This window comes from Ammospiza caudacuta, chromosome 3 (assembly GCF_027887145.1).
Source record: "Ammospiza caudacuta isolate bAmmCau1 chromosome 3, bAmmCau1.pri, whole genome shotgun sequence".
Lineage (NCBI taxonomy): Eukaryota > Metazoa > Chordata > Aves > Passeriformes > Passerellidae > Ammospiza > Ammospiza caudacuta.
Window position 1 is genome coordinate 24309017 of NC_080595.1, and position 17450 is coordinate 24326466.

General features: G+C 39.5%; 1 protein-coding gene across 1 annotated transcript in view; it reads left to right on the forward strand.

Annotated features, from left to right (window-relative positions):
* The first annotated feature begins 3260 nt into the window (after positions 1-3260).
* Positions 3261-17450, forward strand: part of USH2A (usherin) — a 372150-nt gene continuing 357960 nt past the window's right edge. The window contains exons 1-2 of the mRNA XM_058801041.1: positions 3261-3745; positions 8902-9067. Coding sequence (XP_058657024.1) covers positions 3261-3745; positions 8902-9067 — 651 coding nt within the window. The remainder of the gene's footprint in view (positions 3746-8901; positions 9068-17450) is intronic.

Sequence of the window (17450 nt, forward strand, 5' to 3'; positions counted from 1 at the left end):
GCCCCTGAAGTTTTACCATCTTCAATAAGATGTTCCACTGAGCATGTGCAAATAGGTAAGTTTGAGGGCTTATATTTGATTTTAGAAAGATGATTTCTCATATAAAAGTTTGCTTCAGAGCATTCAAACTTTAGGCACATGGTCTTGAAATTTTCTAGTCAAGGCACAGGCTGCTGTATAACAAACCAGGCTGTATGGTTTCTTCTCATCGGCAACCTGCCCTGACCTCCTAGAGCCTCTGTGTACCCTGAGACACTCTGCCACCAGTGGGTTGAGAAAACAACTACTATGGAAAGGGGTTTTTTGGAAAATGCTATCTGCTATGGACAGGGTGTTGAATCATTAGGATCAGGAGGCCAGTTGTGTCATGATTTTCTGCGGCAGGTCAGATTCTCCAATGACATTGAGGTTGCTTCAGGCACCCCAGGGGCTAATGAAAGCTTTCCTTCCTGATGAAATGAACAATTGTAACTAAAAGCTTGAATCACTCAAATTATGTCACTTTCCTTGTTCCAAAATTCTGATTCTGTTTAATGGACATAATGTATCTTTCATGAGAATTCATTGTGTCATTAATAACAGCATACTTTTTTTTTGCCTGGTAGGATTCCCTGTTTTCATAAATGTATGTTAAACAGCCTTCAAAACACTCCTGTGAATAGGGTCTGTATTTCCTGCAAAATCACTCTCAAGTGTTTTTTGTTTGTGGTACAGTTTACATTGCATATCTGGTTTTGGTTGCAAAGGTCTTTCTCATAGTTTAGCCTCCTGCAGGTAGTTTATTGATTATACTCCTGATGAACAGCAATGTAGTGATCCTTCACCTGGGGAATTGTTGGCCTGCAATGTGGTTTTGCAAGGTTTGTACTGCTGTCTTGTGTATTTGGATGAAATACGCAAAAGGAAAAATTGTCATTTCTGCCTGGTATTTTGCAGAATAGAGGGGGTAATATCAGTCAGGGCCACTCTCCCAAACTGAGCACTATTGAAAGATGCTATAGTCTGTCTGGGAGGTGGTGAGGCTGTCAAGTATTGGCAGAATGTAACAGAAAGTGCGTTTTGTGGTGAATGTATCCTGACTTTCCTTTTGGACATCTGTTAGACCTGCAAGGATTCTTGCAGCAAGCCTGGGAGCAAGCAAAACTGGATTTTACTTATTTATTTATTTCTTTATTAATATTTCACAAATGCCAAGAAATACACACAAGCCATGGTGTCTTTGACCACTTGGAAAGTTCTTGCCTTTGTCAGGTGCATGTTCCATGCTCACAGCTGTTCCCATACTTTGATATCCTGAGATGGCAGCTAATATCTAGGATTTTATTACCATACTTTCTGTCCTCCCTCCTGTGGTTCTCTAAGACCTGGTTTGCTCTTGATGTTGAAAAAGTCTGGCTGTCGCACTGTTGATGTCCTGTGGTAGCACGTGGTCTGACTGCATTTATCTAGAAATGCTTTATGGGCTGAGCTCTTGCACTGTGCCTCAGACAAATGTTTTCCCCCCAGCCCTTCTGTGGTAAACAAAGTTCTTTACATTTGAATACTTTAGGGCATGTAATTCTGACAACGGAGCTACGATGCTGAATGACTACCAGAACATGAAAACACTGCAAAATGACTGATAACACTTCAGCAGGAATTACTATTTATCTTTTATGACTTTAGGAAAAAGATCTGTATTAAAGCAGAGATGTTCCAGGAATGGTCAAGGAGCTTGTCTGATATGGGATGAAGGGCTTGTTAAAACGCATTAAGAGTTATGACAGACGATGATTTCTTAGCAGTTGTATAAGCTGCCAAAGAATTTTGTCGCTATGTAGCCAGTAAAAGTCAAAATATGCTAAGGTGACAAGTTACTGGAGGCAATAGCAACAAAACTGTAGGGAAATATACCAGCCAGGTTGCAGCTCATGCAACTTCCATAGTACAGATAAAATTTATAGATGCTTCCTCTATCCTCAGGGAACGTATTAATTAGTGCTCCTCTGTCCAGAAACACGGTAAACATCCCTCTGCAGCTCATGCCCAGCTCACCGACGGCACCTTTGCACTTGTTTGTGCCCGCTGCGCAGAGCGCTACCGAAGGGAGGAACGGGATGCGGGGAAAACGCGCCTGAGGACGCTGCTCCGCTGCACAGTGCTCCCGTGGAAAGCGAGCCCAGCGCGGCGGCCCGGTGCTGTGCAGCGGAGCGGCGCTGTCCCGGTGTGTCCCGGTGTGTCCCAGCGCTGTCCCGGCGCTGTCCCAGTGTGTCCCAGCGCTGTCCCGGCGCTGCGCTCCCTCCGGCCCGGGCGCGGCGCTGCCGCTTTAACGCGCGGCGGGGCCCGGGGCGGGGAAGGCCGCGGCGTTGCCGGGCGACGGCGGCGTCGCCGCGGGGAGCGCCGGGCTCCGCTGGCCCCGCTGGCTGCGCGCCGCTCCCGGCCGGGCAATAGCGCTAAATCAGCCCTGCCACCGCTGCCCCGGCCCGGGGCGCCCCGGCGCTGGCGCTCGCTGTTAGAAAAAGCTCCACACGGGACAGATGGGGAACGTGGTTTTAATCAGCTTTGCCGAGCGCTGAGAGGAGCAGCCGGCGTGAGGTGGGCGGCGGGGTAAGGCATGGGGGGACGGTAGGAACAGCGCTCCTGGCTCCCCGGGGTGTCCCTCGGGAATGGCGCGGGGGGACGGCAGCTGCCAGCGAGCCGTGCGAGGCCCAGGTAAGCGCCGCGGGGCTGTAGGCGTGAGGTCCGGCCAACTCGCCCGAAACCCAAAGCACAGACTTTGAGAAGCCCAAGTTGCGTGTCCCGGTTTGCTGCCGTGTCCCGTATTCCTTGCTGTGACACACAAAGCCAGGTGACGCGACAGATCCGGGATAAACTCCGCTCGGCCATGAGCCTGCGCACCCTTGGCCGGCCTAATCCCATGGCCTTGGCTCGGAGCAGTGTCTGGGCCCTGACCGGCACGGGTGTGCAGGTGGGCCTGCTGGCTGGAGTCTGGAGGAAACATTCGAACCCTTGAAATCCCTTGCCGGGCATCACCTGTGTTGGTGCAAAAGAGCAGGTTTCTCCTACGGACTGTGTCTGTTTTCTGTGGTTTGCAGATCCCCACGTGTGGTTCGCTGGCCAGAAGACGTTAGATGTCCCTTGTGACTGGGTCCTTGCATGGGCGTTTTGAGGATGAAATGCTACATAAACTCTTAAAGCACAGCACCTGAGGACATTGCTACCGACATGGACATCATTATTTATTTACGTTTGCTTTAATCAGGAGGAGCTTTTTTGTAAACATGAATTGCCGGGCTCTTTCCTTGAGATGTCGTTTCTTGTTTCATGCTATTGAAACATTAATCTTAACTTATTATGACTCCTTTGTGTTGGTCAGCTCTCAGGGACATTTCCCTAGGCTTGAAAATGTGGGAGCTTTCAAGAATGTGTCAATCGTGCCAACTCAAGCCACTTGTGGGCTGCCAGACCGAAGTACTTTTTGTCATAGCTCAGTAGCTGTTCAAAGTATTATATCCTGCACTCAGAAGTTTTGTGTTCAGGAATGCCCATATAGGTCATCACCTTCGTCCTACAAACCACTTCTTTCAGAAGGCCTTGGTACCTGTATAACAGAGGACAAGAGGGACTTGCATCCAGGGTCCTCCAGCAATGCTTCCAGTTTTATTTTTCATAATCACAAGGATTGCTTCTCTACTCCCCGTCTTCCAAGGCTTGGAGCTTCATTTACGTTAACTGTATGGTTGAAACCTGAGCAAGAAGGTGTAATGTAAGTAGTATTGAAGGTGTTTACTTTCCTGGTGCTCTTAAAAAAATTGATCATTGCAGTCACAGTCATTATTAGCAAGCTCTTTAAACTTTTAAAAGGCGTGGTGGGAAACTGTGACGTTTACAGAGCCGTATTTAGGTTGGGGTCTTCCCAGATGTCAAGACAATTGGCTTCAGTTTCATGGCATTGACTCAGATGATTGTCCAATGGCTTTCAGTGTTTGGAACTATTCGTACATAATGTGCATGTCTTTTCTCAAAAAGAGAAATTTGTGTTTCCAATTCACATTCCTTCTAAAAGCTGCTAGAAAATTACATTGTCACAGGGTTGTGCGGTTGCTGCTTTCATGATGGAAAAAAAATTATCTAAGATGTTAAGACTTCTCCAACGCAAGTTTGTCTTACAAACAAACATGGAAAGCCACCAAAATATAGAAAAGAGGTCGTAGTGTTCTTGGAGGATCTGGAGAACTGGTTGGCAAACTGCGTTGATGCTTGAACAAGCGATTCCACTATTTAAACTGCTAGTGAAATTTCACTAGGTGCTCACAAAATAGTGGTGGCCAAACATGTTCCCTCTCCTGTTTGCTTACATGTTGCATTTTCAGGAAATACTGCTGTTAAAAGTGACCTTTCAGCTTGACTGGGCCTTACTATAATGAAAAACCTGCTTTTTGAAAAATGCATCTCAGATCCTGCAAAAAAAGTTCAGTCATCTAGCACAAACTGCAGAGCCTCCTACTCTTTCATACCTTCATTGTGTAGGTCTCTTTAACATAAAGCACTAGGAGTGTAGTTTGTTCCTTTGGACAACATGCCACGAATGATTTTAGAATGTATTCTTAGAATGTAGCTAGTGATCTGCTTTGTTGAGGTGTTCTTGATACTTATTTTGCATGCTGATGTGAAATTGTCACTTGTCTAAGGGTAGCAAAGTCATCAGAAAAAATAGAAATATTGAAAATGATAATGTAAAGTTATAGTATGTTTTATGCAGTAATAATTACCTTAAAAAACTTGACCTAACTGTAGAATTTGTGGTTATGGAGTGGAAATAAATGAAATCTGCAGAGCAAAAGGGACTTCTGAGCTGAAGTTAAATAATTTCAGCTGGTGGTATGTATACAGGCATCCCTGGAGCTTTGGCCTGTAGTTTTCTATATAATGGTTGAATCTTGAATGTCAGAGAGTCCATTTCTGGTGTGTTCCCATGCCATGAATTCCTGTCCACATACGTGTGGGCTCATCGGAGTTTCCTTCATCAAAGCACATGCCTAACTTGAAGCAGAAGCATCTCCTGCTAATTTCCAAGCAAGCTGTTGCAGCAATGTGAGTGAGATCTGTGAAAGTCTTTTGTCAATGGGATAGGCTTTGATGCATGGAGCCTAAAACAATGAAATGTTATGTCCTTAGTTTCAAATGATTAAGTGCTGTGAAGAAACCATACTCTAGTGATGACTGATAAGCCATGGACTAGTGCAAAAGATTACCTTCCAATTGCTGCTGTGTTAATAACTACACAGTGTACATATTCCTGTTCAGCGGGTTTTATAGATCGCTTTAAAATTTAAATGTTTTTATTCAATTTTTGTAATAGATCACTTCATTCTTATGCCTTGTGAGATTTGCTGCTGTTCAACATGTAAGAAAGACAATGGTAAAGCCCAGTCCTGAAAACTGAAGATGGACAGCAGTTATTCCAGTGGTCAGGATGATATGCCACTGTCCAGGTGCTTTTGTTTATTGACACAGAAAGAATTGTGTTAATTTTTCTCTTTTCATGAAAGGAAAACTGAACTCCAGTTGTGGTGGAGCAGTTGTTGCGCATGAATAGCCATTGAAGCTTGACTCAGAAGGCATCTTACAAAAGAGAATAATTACCAGCAGACTAAGATGCTTTCCCTTTTCTTATATTGCTTTAGTGAGTCCTTCAGGTTGGCAGATGAAGTTTGACTTACTGGATGTCCTACATTTTGAAGTCCCTGGTGGGGAATTGTCCCTGTTACATGTCATTTGTGAGACCTTTTAAACCCCATTATCACAGCAGAGGAGCCTCACAGAAGTGGGATGCATTCTAACAAATCTTTGTTTTCCCACAAAGCATTAGGAAGATCAGCCAGAACGAGCTGCTCATTTTGCCAGAAGAATGATTGAAAGTTTAACAAGGTGGTTTTTTTTTCTGGCAAAGTGCTCTTACATCAAGTACAGCAGACCCCTGTGTTTTGGACATGCCATACTAATGTGCTTTTGTGCTGAATTTTGTATGGTCTGTCTGTGAGAGTGTGTGCTTAGGAAAGAAGCTAGGAGTGTTGCTGTACAGTATCCCATTATATCCTGTGACATTCTGTTAGGCATGTACCTGTGTAGGAGAATAGCGGGATTTTTGTGAGAAGTTACTGTGCTGGCTGAAATGAGAGAGTGATGTGAGGATCCAAGTCTGAAGGCCCTTTAAAGATTGCACATAAGCAGAGACACCAAGAATTTTCTTTGTCAGTTTCATATACCAAGTTTTCTTATGTGAATCTAGGAGACAATACACTTTGACACAGAGAGTGGAGAATCAGGTCATGTTACAGATTTATTTGAAGCCCTGATGTTCTTCTAAGATGTTTAGTAGAGATATTTGTAGGCATGCTTTCAAGTCACTGCATATTGGACATATTGAAGAAAATCAAGAGTGAGAAAGCATTGACATTTGTACTCCAGTCTTTAAATTTTCTTTCCCTTTAGGCAGTAAGTGGTCAGAGCTCTTGCCCCTGAGTTGCATTCTAGCCTCATGCTTCCTCTCTTGCTGTGTGTACTCATCAGTTAGTACAATTGCCTTCAGTAAGCCTGTGTGTAGCCTGTAGGTAAGCATTACCACAGCGTAGGAAACTGTGCATGATGATAGCCCTTCACAATGGAATGGGACAAGAATATGGGTACAAACTTTGCATATGTGAGTAACCATTACAGGCAGCTTGTATCAATGTAGTGTGAGCTGGAGCAAGTTCAGATGCCCAGAAGATATTGGTGGTGTCAAGAAGTGAGCTGAGATCTTGTACAAGCAAAAGGATCAGCAGGAATGGCCTGATTGTGAAGTGAGTAGCACATAGATGATTTAAACTTTATTTATCTAAGGGACTAAAACCATATGGTACTACTTATTATCAATTCAGATGTTTTATGTTAGGAATTAGACTGAAAGGGGCATCTGATTTTGAACCAGTGCAGGTGTTCCCATTTACTCCAGTTGATGTGTGGGCAGCGCCAGTGCAGCCATGTTAGATTCTCTAGAATATTTTTCTCTTTGAAAGCTGACTTAGTGGATTTGTGTTATTGGCTTTTTATTCCCTCCAACCCCACCACTGAGATGTATGTAGTCAGGTATTGGCTCTGGGACTGCAGGTTACCAGAAGTTGAAGACTTCACAAAGAAAAGTGGCTTCTCTCTGTAATCATGGCTGAAATGGAAAATCAAGCTCAGAGTCAGAAGTAATGCCTCTTACTATTTCACCTATGATAGAACTAGTTTGGATTTTTTTCTTTTTTCTTTTTCCTTCCCTCTCTTCTCTTTTCCCTCTCGATTTTCCTCTTTTACTAGTAAGTCACAATTCACATTTGTTCTTTCAGTTTTCAAAGTGATGTACATCAAGGTCGCTTCCCTTCTTAAAGTCATGACACCTTTGGGGATAAAAACAATGTGGGGATGTTTGTTTTAGATAAGTAAAATAAACAAAACCCTGGATTATCCAATTATTGTTTATCCAGGAACTGGGTAAATCCAGTTCCTAAATATTTTGCTACTTAGCTGAGCCTTCCTTCACATTTATTATCTAACAAAACTAGCATGTTTACAAGCAAACAAAATATTGAAAAGACCAGTGGACAATTTATTAAGAAGCATGGTTTTAGTAACGTTGGGAAAACAGAAGTCTTCATTTTGCAAGGTGTTTCATTGACAACATTCCAGCAGGCTAGAATAGTAACAGGAGGAATTAATTTTTCCTAGGATTTAAAGGTGAATTAGTGACTAGTGGCAGTATCAAGGAACAGCCTTTTGGATAGTTTTCTTTTATAAATGCAGAGTAGATGAAGACATCAGTAGGTAAGGGTTCTCTGGTTTCATTTTTTTTTCTCTGAAATATGGGTAAGTAAATACTAAGCTCATAAAAATTTTATATGCTTCCCTCTTGTGACTTAATGCACTAATTTAGTCTGATGTAACTGTTAAAATATTTGACTTTTCATGGGTCAGTACATTGAGAAATGTGTTTTTCAATCAGCTCAAGCGGGAAGCATAGAACTTTATAATTTTTTTTGTATTTATGATAGCTTTAATAAAATATAAAGTTTTTACACAAGCATATGGAGCCTGTGCTTTCTCAGGACTCTTGACATCGTGGTTATTGGATTGGCAAAAACATTTCAGCAGCTTGAAATGCAAAATAATTTGCTATGGATTGTATTCTCTGTACCTTATATGACATTATTGTATTTGCTATTGATGTGACTTCTTTTTGGGGAAAAAAATTCCTAATAAGTGTCTGGATATCCTCATTGCCTTGCTCTAGTTTCTTAGGTTAAAGAAAGACACTGCAAAGGGGATAGTGTAGTGTAAGCTGGTGTTAGGGTTGCCTTACCTATGCAGATTGGGTGGAAAGATGGAAGACTTAATAACAAAGCATTTTATTTGTACTGCTTTTTGTGGTTATATTGCGTTTGCCTTGTTAGACTAAGGAAAATGGAAGTGCCTCCACGGGATGTACTAAGTTGCACAGCTTTGTATGAAAGGTGGGGCAGAGACTTGCACAGCCACTGTGGTTTCTGTCATGGAACCTTTAAGAGAGGAGTCAAACTGGACCTCTCTTTCATCCCCAATGAGCTGGGGCTGCCAGCACTCAATAAACAAAGCAAAACACAAAAAACAACCAACCAAAACCCCAACACAGCCCAAAACCCTCAGAGATTGAGACAGAAAATATCTTTGCTAAAGTTCTTTTACACTTAGTACATCTTGTGACTTTAACTGTCACTGAACATCTTCTCAAGAGCTGTATTTTTAATGTTTATTTTAATACATTCTGGTTAGCATCATTTTACAGGATAGCACCTTGGCAAGGATGTGTATATGTGTGTGCCTCTGACCTTATGTTGTTTTTCTTGGTTATTTCCCAAGGTGTGTGGTAGAAAAGGCTGTTGATGGGCAGACTGTGTTCAAACTCACAATCTCTGAGAAAGAGACCATGTTTTATTATCGCACAGTAAATGGTTTGCAGCCACCAATAAAAGTAATGACACTGGGGAGAATTCTTGTGAAGAAATGGATTCATCTTAGTGTGCAGGTAAGTAAAATAAAAATGATTTAATATTTGTTGAAATACAACATTTTTGTGTGAGTAGTATAACTGTATAAATATAAAAGAATAAATTGGGGGATGTAAATGATAACTCTTGAGTCTCGTAGCTAAGGATCTTAATTTGGAAGCTCCTTTTGAGGCAATTGCTAATTTAGGACTGGAAAGAAATGCTGTGCCGATTCTTTTGAACAAGCAGACTGTACAAAACCAAAAAATCTCACCTTTAAAAACATGAGTAAGTGAGGTGAAGAAGACCTTGTATTAATATTTTAGATACTTATATGTAACATTACTGATTAGTCTTGGGTCTCAGATTATTTCCTATAGAAGGGAATGCCATTCTCATGTATACATACTAATGTACTTACCTTATGGAGTTCTGTTCCATTTAATTTTAAAAACTTCTTAAGCAAGTAAAAGTGCACATGAGCAAATGTGAGTTTATGTTGAATCAGTCAAGCTAGTAAGTTACAGAGCTATTACCTCTTATTTTAGAAATATGATTCAGAGTTGTTAGAGCACAATCCCTGTGTTCTAAAAGTCTTCTGTTGACATAACTTTTTAATAAGTGTACAAATATCCACCGAGGATAAAGCAAAATGGAGTTTGTTAAAATTTAAACTGTATGTACAAAAATCAGTAAACAAACACAGAAGAAATTAAAATTCAATTATTTGCATGTCTTGTAATTCCCAACAGACACCTTAGTAAATTCTATTTGTGAGCCAAGTTCAACTAATAATTATAAAGCACAATTATTGGGTATTGAAATGTTTATCTTTTCCTTCCTTCATTTTCTTTATCCGTTCTATTAAATTTCATTTGGTCTACAGCACAATCAAGAATAGTTTTGCTGCTTTCTTGAAACTTGCTAAAAGGTATTGACTGTGATTTGGATTTGTAGTGCTGATCTTGTCACTTGTAAGAAGTATCTAAGCTGACGTCTTGATTTTTTTGCAGTTTTCTTTTTTCCAGGATAACAGCATGGTAGTGTGAATAAGATTTTGGCTGTTGGATTAAAAGAGTGACCTTAAGGTAGAACTAATGAACTTTACACTTCAAGCACTCCAAGGGTGCTATATTACTGCTGTTGCTGTCAGCCGCATTTTGTACCTCAGAAGCTGCTAAAGCCTGGCCCAGCCAAGTGAAAGTGAAAGGGCTGGTTAAATACACACACAGATCTTGAACTGCATTACAAAGGAATGTGAAGCACCCTGTGGAATTTGGTCCTTTGTTTCTCTGTAGATAGTTGTTCAATTCATAGCAGGAGAAAAGAAATATAGCTTCTAGACCCTTAAAGAAACTGCAGGCTTAATGCCTTTTCAAAGTTTCTGAGCTCGGGTAGAGCCTTCCTGTGCTTGGTGCTATTGTAGGATGCAGCTTGCCATTAAAGATGATAGTGGCTGCAGCCTGATCCATTTAGCCCTTGGCCTGGCTGTCAAACTTTAGGCAAAGGTTGGTTTGTTTGTTTGTTTTTTAGCAGGAGGCCAAAAGCATTTTTTCTTTTTTTTTCTCATAATGGACAATGACAACACGAGCAAGACCATACAAAAATATGCGAAGTAACTTCCAGCTGGAAGTGTCTGTGTCTCCTACACCCAGATGCTAGGCAACAGACACCATGACAAAGGAGTGTGAAGTATTGGTTACAGATGTGAAACTGAATTTAGAGAGAGAAAAATCATGGTGGGATGGCAGATATGTTTGGAATTCAGGTGTAAGAGCATATGCCTATTCAGGAATGATAAAAATTAAAGCTAAATGGTGGAATAGCACCGAATAGTAATTAAATGATAAGAGGGAAGCAAAGAAGAAAGGATAGCAGAGACTGAAAATAATTTCTTTGGAATAAAATAATTCTAAGGGAAGAGAAGGCTAGTAAATTAATTCTACTGAGGTAATCTAGGAATTTAAATCCTTGGGTTTGTATATAGATATGTAATCTGTTAGAGGGAACTACTGCTAAGAACTGTGTCATTGCAGAGACTTATTTTCCAGTTTATGGCTGGAAAATTTAAGTTCTGCTAACAGGAGCAGGGCCCAAACATTCCTGTGTGTTCTGCATGAAGAGTTTCTTCATTGAGTAGTTGCTGAAGCAGAAAGTCTGGATATACCAGCTTTGTTAAGTAATGAGGGCGTTATCAGAGGTGTAGGTCTCAAGAATAATGTTGAGTATTCATAACTAGAGTCAGATGAAACAGAAGAATAAACAGTTCTTTGGTTCTCTAGGAACACTTTTGGGTTTCAAAGAGAACAAACACATACAACTATTTTTATGAAACAAGGTAAATTTTGGAGTCTGGAGATTGAATGGAAAAAAAGCTTGGAAGTTTTTTAAAATTGATAAAATAGAATTAAGAGAAATTTTTGCCCTTAAAGGAAAAAAATATGGTTATGTACTGCCCAGGCTTGTCTGTGTGAATAAGTACCCCGGCAGTTAGAGAGGGCAAAGTGTGTGAGAACTGGGGAATGGGGATGTGGCTTCACAGAGAATGCTGTGTAGGATAGAAGTAAAACTAGAAAGTGGTTGATATTAATTAGACTGTCAAATGGTAAAAAATTCTTACAATTTTTTTTGTGTAAGAAGGCATGACCTGAGTACAGTCAAGAGTGTGCTTGAGATTAAGGATGATTTGAGTAAGGTCCCCAGAATAAATAAATACCTTGGTTCTGTTTTCAGGAGTCACAGAGCAAAACCAATCAGGGTAGTCGAATTAATGTATGGAAACAAAAGTGATCATAAAGAGTAGAAACATGAATATGCAAGCTGATTGTGTGCATGCTGCTGCAAACAGATGGTCTTTGTCCAGAAATTCTGGAAGAACTGGCACACAAAATCCTTTGACAAAGAGACATTCTATGCAAAGCTACCAGTCAGAGATGGAGCTATAATGCTTCTGTTTGGGAAAGGTGTCATGTTGATGCCAACCAGCAGCCAAGCACCTGGGCCCTCCTCACCCCTGCCAGTGGAACAGGGGAGACAACAGAAATAGCAAAAGTTAAAAAAACTCATTAAAGAAAGGGACTGGGAGAGGAGCAAATGATATAAAGGCAATCACTCCCCACTTCCCACAAGCAGACCGCTGCCCAACCAATTTCTTAGCAGCAGGCCATCTTGGAAGTAAAATTCCTATCTCCTCACATTTCTTCTTCTACCCTAGTTTTTATTGCTGAGCGTGAGGCTATAGAGTAAGAAATATATTTTTGTCCTAGCTATCCCCCTGCCCAGTTTCTTGTTCCAGCCCTGGCTTACTGCTGAGGTGGGATGAGGAGTTCAACTGGGAAAAGAGAAGGGCTTGACATTGGGCAAGCTCTCTTTGGCAACAACTAAAATACTGATGTGTTATCAATGCTGTTTTACCCCTAGATTTGAAATGCAGCATGGGGTGTTGTGAAAAAATTTACCTCCACCCCAGCCACAGAGGAAGGAAAAAGGATCTTGGTAATGCTGACGCATTATGTCTTGGTCTTGACACAGTGCCGTATGAGGATTTAGAAAAGATCTTTGAAGAAATAGATGAAGATGTGGAGCTAAATGAAAAATGGGATAAAATGCAGTGTGGATTTCCTATAGATAGCTCATCACTGTCTAGCCTCTTAGCTTTTTTTTTGATGAGAAAGCTGATTTTCAGGCAAAGTAAATGTGTCAGATTTCGTCTATCTGGAGTTGAGTTTAGCATTGATGTGACAACCTATGAGAAGTTGTAGGGTCAAAGGGAATGCTCATGGGAAGGATTGCAATAGATACTGCTCAGAGGAACTTGCTGATAATCCTGGGGAGGGGGCAGGCACAAAACCAATTGAATTATTTGAGAATTAGTCTTTGGGCCAGCCTTGTGTTTTATTTTTGTTAATGATCTTAGCAGAAATACTAAGAATTCCTATCATAGCAGCTGGTAATAGACATAATCAGAAAGGAGACAGTAAGATGTTGTACAGGAAGAATGGCATGACCAAAAAGACTGAGGGAAGTGGCTTGGAATAAAATTGCTATTACAAAGGGCAAAGTAGTGAACTTGAAACTCCTCTACAAAATTTTCTACTGTTCTAGTTGTTTCCAGTTGGTGAGGATCAAGTCTTTCAGGCTTCTGAAAGTTTTAGGTTCCTACTGTGTGTTTGATCTTGATTTAATTATGTTTTTAGGGATATAGTTTTAGGTGTATGTTAGCAAAAACTCTGAAGGTACAAACTGGAGTAAAAGATATATATAGCCGTAACTTAAAAGAATCTGATATGCACTGAAGTGAAACATTAGAAAAATTGGCATCTTAAAATCTTAACTTCTAAAGAATTAAAAAATTGAGCATAATTAAGGTCAGTTGTGTACCATATTATCTCTACAAAGTGAAACCAGTATCAGATTTATTACACTTACTAACAGCAGCACCATTGTGTATTTTATTTTTCAGTTTCAGTGTTAAGAGTCTTTTACTTTCCCTTTGATACTTTTGAATTTATTTAACCAATTAAGAAGAGCGGAGTTTAAACATGAATTTGCAGATACAGACGAGGCTACTGAAACGAGGAGATTCTTTGAGAACTTGTCAGATTGATGTTTTTGTTTTATATTTAGTGTCTGAAATTATAAAAATGGTCTTTTTGCTAGCCTTTATTTTGCCTGATCATATCTATGTAACTCTGCCATGTTTTGGCAGACTATAGCACATTAAAAGCTTTGGAAAGTAAGTTTAAAATCTAAATGCAGAGAGGTAACCGTGACTGAATTACTCTCCTGGGAGGAAAATGCTCTTAGAGTGCCTATTGAAATCAGCATTATCATTTCAATACATGTCAAATATGAGTCATTTCCTAGTTTAGGCAAAATTTCTTTATAAATCTTTAAATCTTCCAGTTCTTTCAAGAAAAGGTTAAAGTACTTATGATTTAATGAGACCGCTTTACATCATAACTGTTTGACTATCAAGAGAAAACTTGTCCTTTCCAATTTGTAAAATCCTTTTATTTTCTGCACAAGTTTTTGAATACTTTACAGTTTATTTTATAAGCAAAGAACCTGAGACTTAAAAGCAGGGAGGCAAATATTTATTCTATACACTCCCTATGTATGTCTTAGTAAATACAGGGTATTCTAAACTGTATGGTCCCTAATTTTAATAAGGACACAAGAAAACAAGAAAGCATTTTGATTTAACAAACTGCTTTGATCTCCTCTTTGAAGTCATCACTTACTATCTATTAAGAGTAGTTTGTCAGGTCCAAGAAGGGAGTGGAGAGTTTGCATTAATTCTGCATTTGGGAGCTTCTTGTCTATTAATTGCAATTGTGTGTTGAAAATATTTGTGAGGATGCAGTCTATCCATATGGCTCATGCTCTGCTCCTGCCAGACAGTGGAAATAAAACACACATTACAGTCTGTCATGTATTTGAGTGTGTGTTTAAAGAGCTGTTCACAGACACAATGAGCATGGAGCTGCTTCAGCATCTATTCTGCTACTGTTGTAGGCCATTCAGGTACTGCTGCTGGACATGCAGCCTCTGTGTTCTTTGATAGCAGTAAAACTTCTTTGGTTTTTCCTGCATCCAGAGGTCCTACTATGGTTCTTGCCTCTTCTCCTCGTGCTCTGTGGGTATTACCATGCTGACTGTGTACATTTGAAAGCTCTGCTGTAACTTCAGCTTCTTGAGAAAGCAGCGTATTTCCCAGATGATTGATTCTGCTCACACTGTCTCTTAAACTGCTTATTTTCTTGCCTGAGTATGAGTTTGAATATATTTGCAGATTTAAATTTGCAGTCTAACAGCTGCCTCGGAACACAAGGCAAGGAACTTTGCCTGGGCTAAGATTTTAATTTCAGAGAACGCCAAAAATACAGGTTTTGTCAATGCCATCTCGATTCCGCTTCTGGAAATTGCAAATTTATTCTGTAATTGCAGTTGCAAATACCACTGAAATCTGCCCAGACTCTGTTATATATGGTAGGAATGGAATTAAGCCTTTGTGTGGCCAGTACTGAGAGGAAGTGGTATTGAATGTTTTACAGAGGCTATGCCTTATTTGTCTAGAGAGTTTCAAGATTTGAAAAGCATCAATCTCCAATTTGCTTTGCAAGAAGTTTCTTTCCTTATATAAAAATAAATTGCAGCCAATTAAATTGTATTTTTAATAATGAAAACACTCCATTAAGAAAGACTTGCCTTCTTATTTTTCCCCCAGTCTCAGAACCTACTGTCCTGTAGGTCTCAGGTACTTTTGTGTGCCCTTGAATTGCATGGGGAGAAACCATAAGAGTTTGAAAGTGTCTCCTTGTGTTTTTTATAGCTGTTGGTACACTGCACTAAGAGGAGACTTGCTGGGTGCATCCACATTGTCACTTTTGTGTATGGAAAGAGTTCTTGTTGATCCAGGTTTGCCTTCTACCTACTTTGAGTCTTATTTTACTATTGAGATTCTTCCATTTGATTCCTTTTTGAGGAGACCAAGCTTGAAGTTGTACAGTGGATTATCACCATTTAGAGCACACCATTTGCAATGTGGGCAGAAGATCCTCCAGCAGGTAGTTCTTGGCTGCACAGTGTGTGAGCAGAAAACAGGCAACTGATTGCAACATCCTTGCTGGTAAAGATGGATCACAGATACCGAACAATTGTCCTTTCTGCTTTATGCTGTATAAGATTTTATGTAAATGTTTTCACAAGGTACTTGAAACTTTTTTTTACGAATCTAAAAACTTCATGGCTACAGCCAAATAGAAGAGCTTTTGTTTTTGTGGGTTTGTGTTTGTTTTTGGGTTTGTTTGTTTGTTTTGGGTGTTTATTTATTTTTAGAAGTAATTTCTACCTTTGGTTCAGGTTTTTGTAGCTTAAAGACAGATTTAAATCAGTAGTCTGATCAAGAAATGGAAGGTGAAACTTTCAGGTTGTCCTTTGTGCTACCTCCATTATTTATGTGTGAACTCTGTCTTACATCTTGCGTTAACATCTGTGTGTGCAACAAATGGAGGGTGACATAAATTACATGTGCAGATCTTGTACAACACAAAATCTGTGTGTGCTGGTGGCAGTCCAGAGGGGGAATCTTGTAAGATTTCACATGTATCATTTTCTTCTGGAAGCAAAAAATATTTCCTAGCTCTGAACAACTTACCAGGTTGTGTGGAAATTAAAAGGATCTGGGATGGAAGATGAAGAGGAACTCCTCTTGTCCATGTGTCTCATTCTAGTGCCTTAGCTCAGTGATGCTGTAATTTTTGCATAATTTAAGGACTCTGTTTGATGGCTGTCTAGATAGCCTGTCTTGGAGTATGAAAGAAGACTACATTAGTAGGAACAACTTTGTTTTAGACATATCATTGACTTATTTTCTGAAAATCAGTGGGTTTGGAAGTTCTGAAGCTGTACTGTCTTGAATAGTCACTAACTGACCTGTTTTTAGTTTAATAGTCAAATTATTTTTCTTTTAATTTACAAATTGGAATATGTGTCATATTTATAATTATAATTATTATAATAATTATAATATTTAATAATTATTTATATTTATTTATAATAAATTATTGTTTATAATAATAATTTATTATAATTATTAATATATATAATAGATAAAATATATATAATTTATATTTTGGCAATGAACTCTTGTGGCAATGAGTTCCTCATATGGCATTATGGCTGTATGAAATTGTTCTTTATTTTAAATCTGCTGTCTGCCAACTTCTTTTTTTGCTGATTTCTTTTGCCAGTTTCTTTTTATTTATCATTCTTATGCTTTTTGATATTTTGATTATAGAACTTTATCACGTGTTAAAATCATTCATAAGTGAGATTTCTCCTTATATTGAAGCCACTGCATTTTGTTCATCCTCACTGATATTTTCAGAAACTTTTGGGGTTAATGAAGGATGCAAGGGACAGAACTCCACTTGTTATCCCAGACACTTTGCACCACAAATTTCTAAGCAATAAAGTTTTGTGGGCTTTGAAAAAATTTATTTCCCTATGAGGAATGTTCCTTTTTTTGCTCATTGGTGAGGGACTCTCTATAGTAACTCTAAGACCACTTGTAGCAGTGACTGTTCAGAATTTAGTGTTGTGTTTACATGGACAAGAATATTTTTCTTGTCTGCTACCTTGTGGTCAACAAGACATTTAGTCTGCTACTTTGCTGCCTGTTCCTTAACAATTTTGAGATCCTTTGCACCTTTGAAGTAAGCTTTGATTTCTATTATCTGCATGTATTCACTCCATCTTTTTTTCACCTTGCTAACCACTTTTCAAGCCTGTACAAAATGTTAGGTAGCAGAGATTGTTGCAGGTAGTGATAAACTACTGTCCGTGTGAAATGTGACCATTTAATCTCTTCCAAGTTTTAAAGTTTGAAACCTTCTTAGAAAGCCAGTATGTTATATT